The sequence below is a fragment of the Betta splendens genome, chromosome 15 (assembly GCF_900634795.4).
Source record: "Betta splendens chromosome 15, fBetSpl5.4, whole genome shotgun sequence".
NCBI classification, from domain to species: Eukaryota; Metazoa; Chordata; class Actinopteri; order Anabantiformes; family Osphronemidae; genus Betta; species Betta splendens.
In genome coordinates, this window is record NC_040895.2 from 1,023,627 (window position 1) to 1,041,698 (window position 18,072).

Below are 18,072 nucleotides of genomic sequence, written 5' to 3' on the forward strand. Positions count from 1 at the left end.
ACCGTATTTTGACATCAATTTATTAATATTACCTTGAGTGGGTCTGTTAGGTCTGGTGCCCGCCTCAGCACTGTCAGACTCTGCCTGATACACACGCTGTACCACTCATGCTGGTACAGTCTGACTGCATTGGGCTGTGCATTGTAAATCGAGGCCCCTTTATGTTCCCCTCTGTTGGATTCCATTCTACCTTCAACAGTTTCATGAAGACTCCAGCATTAGATTACTGATCTAAAGCATGCCAGTCATAGAAGTTATGAACTCAAATAATAATATAACTTTAGTTATGTCGTGTCTGACACTAAAGCCTTTAAATTTTGTATTCCAATCTGACTGAGCTTTTTATAAATCCAATAGGTGTAAATTATCCTTTATTGAGATAATAAAATTCTAAATATATAAATTCCAGAGATTAGATGGTAAATCCCAAAAAGAAGAAAAATGAACTAAAATGCACAATAGTAAGGTTCCAGAAAATTAGTAACTTCCCAAAGAGGTGAAGAAATAAAACTCCCAAAGTGTGGAAAATAAACTAAGTCCAAAGCAAGATCCTAAAATTATTCTAAGTCCCAGTAGCCAGATCCCAAAATTATTCTAAGTCCCAACCGCAGGGTCTCAAAAATGACTAAGTCCAGAGCAGTAAGATCCAGGGTCGACAAAGCGTTTATTCCACAGAAAAGTGACAGAAGACAAGACAGACTGAGGATTTTCGGTCACAACATCACCTTATATACCTGTTGCTCACGGGGTGGGATTCAGCTCCCCGGACGTTAGATCATCATCTTGACCTTTTAGGGTGTTTTTGACCATTATTTTATTATATTTTTACCCAATCATAATCCCAAACCAAGTGAAGACACTTGTTGCTCTGCCCTTTTCTCCCCGGGCGGGGCAGCTCCCCTCCAAACCTTCACTTTCCCAAGGTCAGGTTACTGTAGGTCAGGAGCTTGCAGCAGAAGCTGCACTCCTCCCACCTGCCTTATCTAGGTCAGTAAAACACACTGTAGTTTTAATGGTCTTGGTGCTACTACACTTCTGTTGCATAACAGGGTCTCCTCCTTACACACATGACCCCGTGAGTGCTATTATCCACACCTGCCACAGTGGGTGCTGTTGGGTGCTGTTGTAGTACAGCAGGTGCCATATTATTTTGTAACATTGTCTCCTGGAATCTCAACAGTAATTACTTTATAAACTTTATGAATTTTTACACAACATTTCCCCCCTTTGGTCCTAAAAGGACCATCCATCAGTAACATACATGCAATTCAACAACAAAACATAGGATTATATGTCGGTATGTTGATATGTGAGTTCTACAGTGAGGGCCTCCCTAAAGAATGTGTCACAACTATCAGTAAAACAGTTATGAGGCACTTCTAAAAGTGATCCCAGGCACTTACCTGTACAAAATGGATCACCCAGGTGCCGTCACTGACAGAACACCTATGGACAGGACAACATGACTCGGGAAACGTCCCCTCACTTTCAATGTCACTCATGAGAGGTAAATTGCCACGTCATGTGGTCCGGATCCCTAAACACATTTTAATCTAATCTAGTGAATAAATGTCTCACACACATGTTCAATGAAAATGAAATAAGCATGCATAATATATATATTTGTGTGGAGAAGTGTATCTATGAGCACAGATTATAAGTAAACATGCATAATATGTGTATGTGCTCAGGTTACTACCATCTAGTCTTCAAATATGCTATTTAATATAAGTGAAAAAAAAACAAAAACAAGAATACTCATCTTTGGCTCATAAAGCTACACAGAACTTTAGGTTTAACTTTCTAAGGAGTTTTCCTTAAGTACCAGTTACCTTATTTTTTTTATAGAGAAGTTTCCGACATTGTTCTCTCTCAGAGCAGCTTTACACCTTATGCCTCAAGCCTACATGCTCAACACTTTAGGTGTAGTACTGGGTTCTAAATGCCCAGTACTTTTAAAATAATCAAAGAAACCTTCCTGACTTTTCAGTCTTTACAGACCTACTTAGTCCTTTCTCCTAATCGTTCTGGTCAGAATGCTACTACATTTTGACAACATCACACAGGTAGTGTAAACTTCCTGTCTCTACTAGTTGTGTTAATTTATAATAGTATGTTTATTATGTTTGTTTATGTTTATATATGTTATTCAGCATAATTGAATAATATTTGAATAATTTTAATTTGCACCTTTTGGATTTGTCCAATTACTTATTTCAGAATTATTTTTATACGATCTCTCAAGCTCTACTGTTAACCATTTGTACCTTCCTTCTGCACAGCCTTATCAAACAGAGTTTATTTATAATACATCACACATAGATTTGTGTCCATCAATAGCAGTCCTTCTTAATATGCAGGTTATGGAGTTACTGTGTCCATAGTCCCCCGGAAGTCCATTATACAGGTGTTTTCTCCTCCTTGTAGCATCCAGTTATCTTCTGGGGTCTCTGTCACACTAATAATACACATGATTATGTGGTTATACAAGTTCCAATATGATGTCGATACTAAGTGGTTACATATGTTCATATATGAAGCAAACACTGATGGTAGTGTCAGTTTTCATGGATAAGGTTCTGATAACCTTGGGAGCAATCGTGCCCTCTCCATTTCCACATGTTCATCACGAAGTATGTTGGGCCCATGGAAGTTTCCCTCTTGCATGTCACTTATTCCAGAAAGGAGCACGATTGTGTAATTGCAGCAGTGGTTGTATATACAGTTAATAGCTTGCCTGTATCGTTCCGCATCCATCCTGGCCCGGTTCCTTTCGTTCTTCATAGTGGCCAGTGATCTTTCGGCACGTTGAGCCCGCGCTCTAAGCTCCATGTTCTTATTCCGCTGTCGCGCTCTGCTCCGTATTGCCTTAAGAGCCCTTCTTCCCTCCTGTGATAGGTTCCGAGTAGTAAGAAAAAAGGTGTGGCGTGACATTGAGGCAATCTCCTCCTCAAAGTCACGTGCCGTGGTATAGGTATTCCATGGGCGCGACAGGTATCTGCCCATTAGGTTACCATCTCCCTCAGAAATGTGATGACGTCGTGAGGGAAACAGTCGTCTGTTGAGGTCCTGGTTGGCCAGCTCAGAAGATTCTGCTGGAGATGTTGGATTGGATGATGGCTCCTCCTCATCATCATTCTCTGGATGATTCACTGCTGGGTCTGGAGGCAAGTTGATCTGCTGCCATGGGTCGTTGTTCTCCTCTGGATGCTGGGGTTCCTCTAATGTTGATGTCGCCGGTGTAGGTGGTGGTGGTGGTGGTGGTGTCAGTACTGGTGGCAGTGGTGATGGTGGAGTCAGTGCTGGGGGTGGTGGAGGTATGGTCCTGCGGTGTGGTCGAACCTGGGCAATGGCCGCTCCGAATGGTGTTGGCATCAAAGGTGGAAGTCGATGCTGGTAAAAGGATTGCTGCCTCCCTCCTTCACCGTTAGATCCTGCCTGTATCATGGTGGTCAGAATAGGTGTTTCCCTGGATGATGTGGCTATGTGATAAGGTGCTGCTAACATGTGTGATGGGCCTGGTCTGTCGGTCCCATCGTCCTGACTGCCAGACGCCATGGCTGCCTGCCAGGTCCAGAAAGCCTCAGCCATTGTATAGTCTTTATGGAAAATGAATAAAATGGTTATAGTTGTGTATTTACATATGTACATAAATATGTTGCTTTTGTGTTGTTCACATTCTTTTCTACTGGTTTTGAACACTGTACATACCTTAATGGAGAGGGATGATGACCTTGGTTTTTAGTTTTTAATCATCTATATCCCCTGTGCTGTTACTGAAGTCACTAATGCTGTCGTCAAATTCGGTCAAAGCAATTTCATCACCATCTCTTACCTGTAATGGGAACTGCCCTGTCACACTTTGCAGCACTTTGGAGATCAGGATGCGTAGCAGGGGCAAGATGCAGCAGATTATTATTAAAATCAACACAAAGAATCCTCCTATTGTCACTCCTATCATTTTAAGCCACCTCAGCCAGCTCATTTTGCTAAGCCAGTCCCACAGACTTGCCAATCTTGTGTTCCAGTTTGAGTTATTAACGTGTTCGTCCCGTACTTTCTTCATGGCATTTAATACTCGTGTCAAGTCACCCTCCTTTGCTGTGTGGAGAGGTATTACGGTACAACACTCCTTTCCAAACTCTTCACATACTCCTTGATCTGTGGCCATTATGGACTCAATCACAAATCTGTTTTGTAATGCCATAACTGACGTGGGATGCAGTTGGTCTTTTACCAATTCAAAGCCTAACAGGGTGAAATTTATGAACCTCTGTTGATTGTACCATAAGTAATTAACCCATCGACTATTTCTTGCTATGTATTGAGCATTGGGTATTTGACCAGTGAGCGGGATGCTTCCTGCCACTCTACCTGACTGTATCCAATCTGAACCTATTGCCTCATATTCACCTGGGACTCCACTTGGTACCTGGTCCCATGTGATATATACTTCTGCTGGTTGGTATGTCCATGTCCAATTGGCTAGGGTGTACTGCTGTGGTGCATTTCTTTTTGGTCGGGAACTAGCTGGTGCAGTTTTCTGGGTGATTAGCGTCAGTTGTCCAGTCAGCATTACTGGGGCACATATGCCCGTCCAATTTCTTGGTAATTGAGGCATTATTGTGGCATTGTTTTCACAGGTCCAGAAGATGTCTCCTAATGGAGCTGTGCCTTCAGCAAAATCTAATAGTCTATATTGTGAGATTGTAGTAAGGTTTCTCTCATATATTACATGTGCTCCGTTTGAAACAACTTGGGTGCATTTCATGCGGGCTTTTGGGCTGGTGGTGCACATTTTGATGGTGGCCGTCACATTACTTGTTGCTGTTCTTGGGTACCATGTTTCCTTGCTGCATTTCACCAATCCTGCCGCATCCTTCATCTTTGGTGTTCTTCTGCCTGTTACCTGCTCCAATTCCTCCCCCCGTACTATACAGATAGGAAAGGTCATGGAATCAGGTTTTCTTACAATTGGAGGTATTATGGTTGCTATGTCAAACTCTCTATGCTTTCGGGTATATCTAGATGGGCAAACTGTTAGTACATCGCTCCATTGCTGCAAATCTCCTGCCATGTGTAATGCACAGTGTGCAAAACATACTGACAAATCAGGACAGCTTCCTATTTCACTTCCTGGCAGTGGTTTAATTTGGGGTATCTTTTTGGCATTATAGCAAGCAATACAGTCTTGCTTTTTTCCTCCTTTTGCATTGAACATTGCTTCAGCCGAATATTTTAGCCACTGTTGAAATAGATTAGTGTCCCATTTGGACGTTTTTACTTTTTCTACATCACGTTTCTCTCTCCCATGTATTAAGTGGAATAATTGATTAGCTTCTAACACTGTCATGGGCTCTCCTGCATCTGCTTCCTGACATATCGTTTTCGTGCATGTTACCTGTATGGTCATCATCCCTTCTCCTCGGCAGTCATCAGTGCGTGGATTTCCCAGCCAATACGTTTCTGAAAAACTAGTGGTCAGTGTGAACTCATATGCATTAGACTTTACATATGTGTAGTGGCGGTTGCTCCGTGGTTCTATTATGCCTTTATGAACAGCTAGTGTAATCATGGCCAGCGCACAACCAGCTAGTGGGTGTTGGCCTTTTTCAGTACTAGTTAGCTCAGACGCAGTGTCATGTAGCAGTAGTAGCTCCCCCCTTGCTAAGCCTAAAAGGGTTAGCACAAGAAGAACAGAGAGAGAGGAGAGAGAAAGGCGGCGGGGGCTATTCAGGCTCCTCCGACACGTCTCCTTCCCATGCTGGTGTGTGTAGAGGTACGTCAGAGTGGTCAGGAGCAAGGGAAGCAGCATCTTCGACTGAGAACCCTTCACCTGCTGTTCCAGGACTTGTAACTGTGGATGTTGCATTATTAAAGTCAGTGTTACTATGTGCGTGGTCTGGTATTTCCCTTTGTGAGGTTTGCGTGACTTGTCTTCTTGCTTTTAATCTTTCTGATCGTCTTTCCCCGTTAGAAGGAAGTAAAGCTGGTATTCTACTTCGTGGGGTGCTGTCCGCATCCCCTTCAGCATGCACTGGGGCTGGTAGGTTCCCCGGCGGGTTAGGTGGTCGGTGACGCGTGCAGTGATTAAGGTGGTACCAGAAGTCCTTACCTTCTACTTTTAAAGCAGTGGGTGTGGTTAACACAACCTTGAACGGCCCCTCTCTGCGAGGCTGATTCCACTGCCTTTTGAACACGTGTATGAACACCTGGTCTCCTACTTGGATGTTTCTCACATCCAGTGGTATTCTGTTCTCCCCTGTACCGTTGGCCTCTTTCACCTGTTGGAAGATAAGTCTGTGGATTTTAGTCAAACCCCTTAAATAATCTCCCAGTTCTTTTTCAAGCTGGTGCAGTGTTGGTCCCTCTATCGGACCACGATACTGTGGAAGAGGCATTGGTCGGCCAGTAAGCATTTCATGAGGTGTTAGATGAGTTAGTCGGTTAGTTTGTGAGCGCATATACATCAATGCCAGTGGTAATGCATCCACCCATGTCAGTTTGTTATTACTGTCTGCCATTATTTTACAGATTTTAGCTTTAAGCGCTCCATTCGCTCGTTCTACTGAACCTTGTGACTGAGGGTGATAAACACACCCAAACTTCTGCTTAACTCCTAAGATGTAAAACATCTCTCTTATAACTTTTGACACAAAGTGAGGACCATTATCCGAAGATATAGTATCTGGCATTCCAAACCTGGGAAAGACTTCTGTACACAAGAACTTAGCTGCTGCTTTGTGGTCTGGATTGGCTGTTGGACAAGCTTCTATCCACCTGCTGAATCGACAGACCACCACAAACAGGTACCTCTTACCTCTCACTCTGTCTATCATGTCCACATAATCCATCATCAGATGTCTGAAAGGGCCTTCAGGAACTGGTATGTGAGCTATTGGGTGGGTGAAGGTTTTTCTCACATTATATTTAGGACACTGTGGACACAAGGCCAGTTCTCTATCCACCATTGGTGCCATGTAAGGTGACCACCACACAGCTTGTAATTTCTTTAACACTTGGCCTCGTGAACAGTGATCTGGCTCGTGCATTTTCTTTATAGCAAAAGGTAAGAGTGACAATGGCAACACAAAATGTCCCTGACTACTCCTCCATAAATCTGCATGTGGGGTGGTTGTTTTAATGGCCCCCCTTTGGACCCAGAGCCTTTTCTCTGCTTCTGGAACAGAGTTCTGAGCTTGTATGAATGATGCATGTCATTCAAAACAGGAGATTGTATTACACTTTTTGTTGCTTCTTTTGCAGCTTCATCTGCTAAGTTATTACCTCTAGATACAGTGGCAGCGGTTCAAAGTGACTAGGGTTTTTACTGCAGTACCGCCGCGTCGCCACGGTGCAGCGAGTGCGTCGCTGACTAAAGATTTTTAATCCTGCAGCCGGCTGAAAAAAATCAGGACGCTAGTCTCGTTTTAACCACCAGGTGGCGCAGCGTTGATTAGAAGCCTCCAAAGCACTACAGCGTAACTGAGGTCCGACTGTTCATTTCTACCTGTAACACACATATATTACACCAGACCTATTTTACTATTAAGTATCTGTTGTGTGCTCAAACATGGGGAGTATGAAGGGCAACAACTTGTTGATGGCTTAGCTGTTTTCTGTTCACTGCGAAGTTATAATTGTTCTGTGTGGTTTAAAACAGGCAGCGCCACAGCAGCAACACATTCTTGTTTTCATTCTCCTCAGCTTTTTCGTGTCTTTAAATAGAAGGCGTCTCTTAAAAATATGTACACACCCACCGCTCTAACATCTGATACAACATATTGGCTTCACATAATACCATGATTATGCGTCGCGGTTTAATTAATATAATTGAATGCGCAAGTAAAGACGTAGAGCGCAGTCCATCTGCGACTACAGCCGCTTATTTAGGTTTTAAACTTCCACAACTTGTTAATGAATGTTTTCCAATAGTCGTAGATTTTACGTAAATAACCGTAATAATCATAGGAATTTGTTTTACAGCAGTTGTCGTAATTTTGACAGGACGCCAGAAATCAGCAGATCTACAGCGACGCATTACAGCAACATGTTTGTTCCTACGCGTTTACTCTGTGTCTGCAGAACTGCAGTTTGACTTGTTTTGACTGTGCGTGTCATTGTAACTGAGGCTGAGAGACTTATTCGACCCGTGTACGTTTCAACATTTTCATTTCCCATCCGTCCATCCAGCCACTTTCACCGGCGTTTTCGTTTCTCTTTCGATGAGCGGCAAACGGATTTTAATCAAAGCACCGCCTTACAAACCAATAAAACAGGCAAAATATTTGTTTTTTACAAAAAGACACGGAATTGGAGTTAATATGTTTTTATTGTTTAGAGACAAACGGAAAACAAAAAGTCGTTCTCTCGTTACCTCTGCATATAATTTGGTGGAGACATCAAACTCTTACACAAACACGTGACGTGTTTCGGAGTCATGTGTCCAGACAGAGAGTGACCAATACACAAATGTATGGATGTGCAAATGCAGGCTACGAGAGGAACGGTGCAGTGGTGCACGAGATGTAGCGAGAATTTGTTTTGACTGTGCGTGTCATTGTAACTGAATGAGTGGCTGATGTGACTTATTCGCCCGTGTACGTTTCAAAACTTTGATTTCCCACCCGTCTATCTATCCTGAATAAAAGCACCGCATTACAAACCAATAAACTGAACAAAAATATTTTTTAACAAAAACACACGGACTTGAATTTTAAGCTGTTTTTTTCGTTTAGAGAAAAACGAAAAACAAAAAACCTCTGCTTTTAATTTTTAATCGAAGCTCATCCGTGGATGAGTCGTAGCAGAGAGCTCCCGACTGCCGCTCGAATGAAACACGAGATCGAATGAAATGTGATGTGTTTCGTACTCAGATGACTTGGATCTGAGTTCGACCAAGCTTTTGCTTGTGTCATGTTTGCTCACAGTCGCAAAGGAAATCTACACACCCCTCCCCCCTCCTTCGTAGAGGCGCATAGACATGCTAATGTGTTGCTACTACTCGATCAGCAGGTGAGAAATACCTCAGCTCCAGACAAAGCTCCGTGGGAGACTGGGCAGCATCGGGCGGCGTGATCAGCTGCAGGTCTAAGACTCATTAATGCAGCAAGTAGTTTGTTCTACATACGTTTACTCTGCAAAAATAAACGTATGTATTTATCGTAGCGTAGTCTAAGTTATTTGTAGCACTTCGACATTCGTTTAAAATATGCAGTGCTTTTTAAAATGAAAATACTAATATTATTATTTATTACCTTTATTGTAAACACAGTATTAATTGCACAATTTGGACTGGCGAAGATTTGCGCTTCTTTCATAATAATCACGGATAATCAAGGAAGAAACTGCAGTTCATATTTGTTATTCAGGGACGGTTTAATAAAGATTCAGTATGGTTTTTGACTGAACTGTCAGCCAAGGTACGTGCATTATCAAATGAATGCGCCTGTCAGCGGGGAAGACATCAACTCTATTCAGTCGCTCTTCAGTCGCTGCTGCCGTCTCCTCCCCAGTTCACACACCTTAACACTAGGACTACTGGGTTTTCTAAATATACCAGTTCCTACTACAAGGTGTTCCTACGAAGTTAACCAGCTGTTTATTTCGTTATTACTCCTTTCACCTGTACCACATAAAGTCATTGCAGAGCTACAGCCATGTTCCCACGAAGTTAACCAGCTGTTTATTTCGTTATTCCCTCTTTCATGTCCGTCTGTTGAATGAAAGTGGGCGTGGCCATCCACGTCCCAGAGCGGTGACACTGGGGGATGGGAAACGCTCATCAACACGCAGGACAAAGATCTGCGTTTCTCTGCTACAGCCTCGGCTGCGTTGTGTTGTTAGTCTCCCTTTCACCTGTACCATATGTGTTCCTACGAAGTTGCTCAGCCGCTTTCAGAATTCCCCATGCAGGTTTGAACAGGGCAAACATTATTTTTATTTACAAAAAAAATTAATACGTTTACAGATTGACCGGTGATGCCGCACGGGTTGCTCTCAGTTAAAACAGCTGTTTGAAGCAGGGAAAAGCGAGTTAGCTGTCCTTGTCGATGCCTTGACAATGTTTTAGCATCGGTTAGATCTCTGAGCCCCGACTTTTATGTCTTCTTTGGATTAAAAAACAAATGTTGAATGTTCTCAAATAATATAATATTGCCGCCCTCCGCGGCTCCCAGTGTTTGTTTTTTTCATTTAAAACGTGGGTGTTACCGGTGGCCGACCCCTGGTCTAGATCATCCTTATTCACTTTTTTAAATTGTAGTAGTGTAACCTTAGTTAGTATTCCTTTTTATTTTTTTTATTTTATGTTTGGGAAACGTGACATTTCAGCTACTGTGATTTTATTTGTCATCAACATTAGTTCCTACCTGTCCTTGTTGACGGGGGACAGGAAAATGTGACGCGCGTTGGGTGAGAGCGGCGTAAAGAAAAAAGTGTACATGTGCCGTACTGTCTTGCCGTGTGGTGCATTAAAGAAGCATTCCACGTAAAGAAAATTGCCCGTACCAACAGCAAGAAATCAGGGTTACAGTAGCTTGTCTGCCATAAATCGAACGCTGCACGCGGGAGGGCGCACCGTTCAGCTTCCTATTTTCGGTTTTAAACTGCCATAATTTGCCATAATTTACTTACGTTCATAACTTCATACTATAACGCGACCAGCGGTTCATGGTCTTGGCGATTCATGCACTAAGTAATACAACGTTGTCATCTCGTGATCACATGATGATGATGAGACGCTGTTTTTCCAATAATTAAAATAAAAAAACTGCTTCCACTCAGACTCGAACCCCGGACAAAAAAAAAACGTTGTGGCCATGCACGTTAACCACTAGGCCACCAAAGACCTGATCATTGGTTGTTCTACAAGAGCCTATATGACGTAAGCAACTACGATGTTTCAGGACCAAAAGTGGGAGTCAATCGCCACCTACAGGCCAGAAGGACGTAACACACTCCTCCTGCAGTACAAACCCGCCACTGACGCGGCAGATTTGAAACCCAAACACGGTGGGGGTAGACACTTTTACCGGCTGCCTCTGTATGAAGGTGCCATTTCTTTGATGTGCTGGACATTTCACGATAGCCAACTCTTTTGGTAGTTGCATGGCCTGAATTAATTGTGCCACAGCTTCTCCATGCACAACCGGTGTGCCGTCTGCACGGATGAAGCCTCTTTGTTTCCAGATGCAGGCATGAATGTGACACACTCCATACCCGTACGCACTATCAGTGTAGATAGTGGCTGTTTTTCCTGCAGCCAGCTTACAGGCTGCAGTGAGAGCTTTTATCTCAGCAAGTTGAGCAGAACATGGCTGATCAATGCTCACCGACTGTATTTTATCAAATGTGCCATCAGGTCTTAACTGAACAACACCATAGCCCGCACGGGTGCCAAATTCATCTCGTATACAAGAACCATCCACAAAAAATGTTAATTCTGATGGGATCGGTTGATTATGCAAATTTTCTTGTACTTGCATAAATCTGTCTGTCTCCTGAATGCAGTCATGTGGGATTCCTTCATTTGGTAGCACCATTCTAGTTGCTGGATTTATTGTGGTGCACCGTTGAATTGTTAATTCTTTTCCTGACAGTAAAACTTCATAACCGGTCCTTCTGGCCTGTGTAACTACAAATCGAGGGCTGGTTAGCATTGCATGCAATTGATGTGACGTATACAATGTCACTGGGTGTCCCATTGTTAGAACTGATGCTTTTTTGTAAGCAAACGCAGCTGCGGCCAAGCCCTGATAGCAAGGCGGCAGCCCTTCTTCAATGTTATCAAGCTTGGTGCTATAGTAGGCTATCGGTTGTTTCCCTGTAGGGGAATTCTGCATCAAAACAGCACATGCATAGCCCTGTCTCTCAGCCACATAAAGATGAAATGGTTTCTTATAATCAGGATTAGCTAATGCTGGGGCAGTCTGCAGGTCTCTTTTTAGAATTTGAAATGCTCCTTCTGCTTCCTCTGTCCACACCAGAGGTGCTGAACGGTTATTTTGTCCAGCTGCACGTATCATATTTCTTAAAGGAGCTGCTTTTATGGCATAATCACAGATCCAGGGTCTGCTGTATCCAGCCATGCCCAAGAAGGACAACATTTGTCCCACAGTCAGTGGTTTTGGAGCTTTTACAATTGCAATGTGCCTTTTTTCGCCGCTAAGCTGTCGTCCTAAATACTCTACTGTCTGTTGACAGAACTGCAACTTGCTCTTGCTGACCTTATGACCTCCAGCTGCCAGTGCGTTCAACACTGCAACTGAATCCTTTTCACACTGTTCTTTGGTTTCTGAGCAGATCAGAATGTCATCTACATACATTAATGTGGTTGATTGAATGTCTAAATGTTGAAGATCTTCTGCTAACACTCTGTTAAAAATAGAGGGAGAATGCACAAAGCCCTGTGGCAGCCGTTGATAAGTGTATTGCTGACCCTGGTAGGTGAAGGCAAATAAGAATTGAGAATTAGGATGTACAGGCACACTGAAAAATGCTGAGCAGAGATCAATCACAGTGTACCACTTAGTTCCCGGTGGGATGTTGGACAGCAGTGTGTGGGGGTCTGGGACAATTGGGGTTTCTTCCTGTAGTACTGCATTAATTGCTCTTAAATCATGCACTAATCTATAATCATTGGTGTTTGGCTTTTTTATTGGAAAGATTGGAGTGTTACACATGCTTCTAGTCCTGATCAGTACTCCTGCCTCTACTAGTCCCTGTATTATAGGCTCTATTCCTTCTATAGCTTCTTTTTTAAGTGGATATTGTTTTTGGTATGGTAATCTCATTCCTGCTTTAACTTTAAATTGGAGAGGTGAAGCTGATTTAACTAATCCTACGTCTGTTTTGCTGGCTGACCACACATGTGGGGGAACCCGTTTTAATAATTCTTCATGTTCATCTGTTAGTGTCATGATTGTTTGGGTTTCATATTCTAATTGTACTTTTTCTGCTATCACCTCATCAGCTTGTCTACTAATAATTTTTATAAAGCGTTGATCTGGGGTGTGTTGAATAAACTCACAATCAGTGGGGATCCATTGTTTGACCTGTTGGGCCTCTCTTATCATTGGTCCTAACTCATGTGATTCATGTCCTTCTGCTATGAGTAGTGTGATGTGTGGTGCTGAACCAGAAACTTGAAACCATCCTTGCAGTCTCTCAGGAAGCTTGACCATGGCTGCTGCTCCCTGAGGGCCTATGATGATGTCATCATATTGGATTGCTGTAGTGGTGTTATTTATTAGTTCATCCCAGCATTTCCCATAATCCTCTTGGCTCTGGTTGTTATCATACAGCATAGTGCAGTGGAGAGAGAGAGTTGGTTCTTGTGCCTTTTCATAGTAGTTGGTTACAAACAGCTTCCATTCTTCCCATTCTTGTTTCAGGTGTGAGTCAGGTGATGTTAGTTTCAGCCAGTAAACTAGTGCTTCTCTGATTTTTGTTTCACATTCTTCATCTCCAGACGGTTTTATCAGCGTCATCATGGTGTTCAGCTTATCGTCTGGTATGTCAAAGGCAACCCCATCGGGGGTGCACATTATTCTTGCTTTTAAAGAGCATAATATGTCTCTTCCCAACAGATTGATTGGCGTATCTGCGGAATAGAGAAGGGGCGCGTAGATTGTTTTTCCAGCAACCTTTATTGGAATAGGTTCCGTTAATGGTATCACTTGTGTTTTCCCAGAGAAGCCAACAGTTCGGATCTTTGATGATGACAGGGGAAGTCCAGCTCCTTCTTTTCCTATGCATGAATAAGTTGCCCCTGTGTCCACCATGAAACGATGTTTAGTATCTTGTATTGTTATTTCAATGGTTGGTTCATGCTGCGGTTGCTGAGTGATGACAGGTGTAATGACTTCCCCCTTAGGCTTCTCTGGGCCTCCCTATGGCCACTGTGCTGCAGGGCCCATCCAGGGATTAGTCGGACAGTTTCTCATCATGTGACCTGGTTGCCCACATCCCCAGCACTCTCCTTGCGCTGCTCTCGGTTGCCCAGGTGGGCCTGCAAGCGGTTGTGGAGTTTGGTACTGCTGGCCTGTTTGGTATTGTTGTGGGGTCTGGTACTGCATCAGTGGGGGCCCTCTCCTCCATCTTCCTCTCTGATTGGACCCTCCTCTTAGGTTCATTCTGCCCCTGCCCTGTGTTGGGTAGCCTTGATTTAGATGCACATGTATTGGAGGGGTTTGCTGCACCTGTGTAGCCCCTGCTGGTTGATAGGATGGATGCTGTGCAGGTGGAAAAATTTGTGATACTGGCTGTGCTGCTGGTGTGACAGGAATAACTGGGGCCTGTAACATTGTTGTATCGTTCTTAGTGTTAGGCTTTGATTCCTGTGCTGTTTCACACTTAGGCTCCACTGCTACTGTGGTCACTGGTGCATGCAGTTTAGCCTTTTCTCTGTCTTTCTTCTGCTTTGTCAGCTCTCCTATTTGAAGCTGTGTGAGTCTTCCAGCCAGCATCTTGTTTTGTTCTTCCAAGCTTTGTTTTTCAGCTCTGTATGTTTCCACATAGTGCACAATGTGTTCAGAGTACATCGGCCATTCCATCCTCATCAGTCCAACAACATTGTCCAGTTTCTTTCTGACCTCCTCTGGCATGGCTTTCTTTACCATTAATTTGAAGAGGGTTTTTGTGGTTTCATTTGTATTCCATTCACTTCCAGTCTCATTTTTCCACTTTCTCTGAAAGTCATATAGGAACTGTGTGGGACTCTCTCCATCTTGTAGAGTCTCTTTCTCCAGCTTAGAGGGATCCATTTTTGCAGGAAACTTAGCTCTGAGAGCTTTCCATACTCCTGGACGGTACGGTCCAAATGGTGTTGCATCATAGTCATTGTTTGAGAAAACCTTTCCTGTTCTTCCTTCTTGTAGGATTTCTTTTGTTGTCTGCTGTCCTGCTATTTGCATCAACAATGCTTTAATGTCTCCCATTGCCAAAGTTATGCCACTTGTGTTTTCCTCCAGAGCTGTAATCCATTTGTCAGCTCCATCTGTTAGGGCTGGGAGTCGGTTTACCAGTCCTGTCATGTCCATAAAGTTCCATGGCACATACCTGTTTGGCTGGTGAGGTCCCTCACTGAGCAGTGGTGCCATGTAGTTGTCCGGCTCTTCACTGTCAGACCCAGGCTCTGATTCATCTGTGTCTCCGTAATAGTTTGAAAGTGTTCGGGACCGCAGTCTCATAGATTTCTGTTCCCTTTCAGGGATAGCTTGGAACTTACCATCCATCTCAACTCTGATAAGTCCTTTTGGTTTTCTTCTTTGTTCATTACCTATTTCTTCTTGAGCCACTAAACGTTGCAGCTCTTCAAGACACTTAGCAGCATCTTGTGGGCTCATGGATTGAGTTTCTTTATTTTTCTCAACTTGTTGTTTGATAATCCTATCCCATGTTGGCTTTTGATCAGCGCCACTTATTTTGGCCTTGAAATCTTCCAGCAAGGCATCATTTTCCATTATTGCTCGTTCACACTTTCTTATTTCTTGCTGAAGTTGTGCTGCTTTTCTCTCAGCCTTTTGTTTTAATTTGCAGGCAGATCTGGGGGCCAGCAGCAGGTCCCGGTCTCTTCGCTCGCACTCTCCTGCGTTTTCTTTCCCACATGTGGGAGGACAGGAGTGGCTACTCCCATACGCTCTTCTGAGTTCTTGATCTTTCTCACAGCAATTAAATATATCTCTTTCTTTGCTGTATCTTCCCTGTGTGTGCGGCAGCTGCAGCTCACATCTATCGTTTGGCTGGTGTTCAAGGTTGAGTTCGCCTCTCTGGTGCCGGCTCCCTTTCCTGCACCTGCTTTGCAGTTCAGCTACTGTCTGTTCATCTCCACTCAAGTCTGTATAGTGGTGGGGCAAGTCGCCTTCTTCACCCTTCTGAGACAAGTCTGGATATTTTGTCACACTGAATGACTGTTCTTTCTCGTTGCTCCTGGTCAGCAGTGTCTGTGTAGTGTGCTGTGTTATGTTATGTGGTGTGTCATCTACGTCTATCTCTGTCTCGTGTAGTTCCTCTAAATTGGCCTCCTATTTCCCTATCAGTCATAACGGGAAGCTGTCCACTCCCCGTCATTTGGGCATAAGGTGGCGGCCGTGTCTCAACTTCGGGTGCCGTTGGTTTTATTTTGATAGAGCTCTGAGCTATCATCTCCTTATGAGCTCCTTCTATTCTAAAATATTGTAAAACATCTCTTTGTTCATCATTCTTTATCTTTTTCTTTTGATGTTTCTTATCATTTTCTTTGTCACTTTTGCGTAAAGCCTTTTCCACTGTGTCGCAGTACACTGGATCAAAGGTGCCTTGAACGGGCCACTTTGCACTCCCCGATGTCATCCTGTTCCATCTGTTCATGCACTGCTGGATTTTACGTTTCTTTGTGGGATGTTTCAGCATTATCAGTTCCACTGGGGTTAAAGTATCACGTTGTTTACTACTGACGGCTCCCATTGCCCTTCTCAGAGCGTTAGCGCGACACCCCAGACCCGTGACTGTAATCAACTGTTTTCAGACTTTTCTCCAATTTGCTTATTTCAGCAGACTTGTGGCTTTTCTAATTACTTTACACTAATGGTGCTGTTTTGTTCTTAATTTTACGCTATTTAACTTTTTTAGAGACAAATAAGATGGTCAGCACAATCTATGGTGTTCTTCAGTGTACCCAACTTTTGCACCTCAATATTATCAATTATTGTTACTCTTTCTTTTTTTTTTACTATATATTATACTATTTTACTTTTTACTTTTACTTTAGTTACGTATTACTATTAATACTTTTATTAACTACTATATACTTACTGTTATTGTATATATATTATATATTATATTATATATATTTCATATATACTATAGTTACTATTATTATTACAATTATTATTATGATTATTACAATTATTATTATTAGTGATAGTATAATTATTATAGTTATCGTTGACTTTCTTATTATTATTTACAGTAATATACCATCGATTACTTTACACCACCCTTTTATATGCTTGTTACTACGGATTATTATAATTTTTTGTACACATATACAAGGCCTTTTTTTTTAGGGTTTTCTGTTTTCTGTAGCTACTATTTCCAGCCCTGAACCAGGCGCTGTACTTCAAGGCTAAAACCAGTGTGTACCACCCCTGAGAGGGCACGGTGGCGTGTAGTCACACTTGAGCCTTTAGGCTTCGAAGTCTGTATCACTCCTGAGAGGGCACAGTGATTTCTATTCAGACTCGCCTCTTGACCCCCCTGTCCGGCGCGGGTCCTAATGAGCTCTTTTCCTTATCTAAACTTCTCTACCCTTCACTGGGTTTGCATTCACACTTCGCTTCGTTATTCGTCTCCTTTCTATTTTTTATTCTTTCTAAACACGCTTCAAATGCTCTCAATCACTTTCCGTATTTTACAAAACACCAAATTATTCCTCCTAAACAAGCAAAACACAGCCCTAACCAAATGGCAATCACAACATTAAACAAGCACTTTTCAAATTTATCCATCACTATTCTCCATACCCTTTCTTTTTTACTTTCTTATATGACGAATTAACTTAACGTCTTTAGCATAGCACTGGGCCTCACACACTCCCATTCACACCCGGGCACACTCGGTTACACACACATAGATAAGGACGCTACGAGTGGTTAGTTAAAACTTATACAGACAAACAACATAAATTGTTAGTTGCACACAAAAACACAGACAAACACCTATAAATGCCTGTCGATCCTGGAGTACACTGCTTGTTCTCTAAAAAAATATGTTTTAATGTTTTATTTTATTTCTAGGTTATTTCGGAAAGGCCCACACTATCTGTTGGCCTTGGGCTGGAAGGAGTAGACAGCTCGACTCATAAATTAGATAAATAAAAGAAAATTTAGCTCACCTTAATGGTGGATTGGGGCCCCTGAGCTTCGCCGTCTCTCCCCCAGTCCGCCGCCTCAGACACGGGCCGATCCTCCTGGCTGGCTCGCCAAAATGTCGTGTCCGACACTAAAGCCTTTAAATTTTGTATTCCAATCTGACTGAGCTTTTTATAAATCCAATAGGTGTAAATTATCCTTTATTGAGATAATAAAATTC

General features: G+C 42.8%; 1 protein-coding gene across 1 annotated transcript; it reads right to left on the reverse strand.

Annotated features, from left to right (window-relative positions):
• Window positions 1–645: 645 nt before the first annotated feature.
• On the reverse strand, window positions 646–18,048 carry LOC129603076 (MAP7 domain-containing protein 1-like). The gene is made up of 3 exons (XM_055502761.1): window positions 17,876–18,048; window positions 6,116–6,284; window positions 646–3,599 (listed from the first exon to the last, which is right to left on the reverse strand). The coding sequence occupies exon 3, from the start codon at window positions 3,589–3,591 to the stop codon at window positions 2,566–2,568; it is 1,026 nt and encodes a 341-aa protein (XP_055358736.1). The 5' UTR covers window positions 3,592–3,599; window positions 6,116–6,284; window positions 17,876–18,048; the 3' UTR covers window positions 646–2,565.
• Window positions 18,049–18,072: the final 24 nt, after the last annotated feature.

Bases quoted from the DNA above. Each gene is read 5' to 3' on its own strand.
- LOC129603076 (XM_055502761.1), bottom strand. From the start codon at position 3,591: ATGGCTGAGGCTTTCTGGACCTGGCAGGCAGCCATGGCGTCTGGCAGT.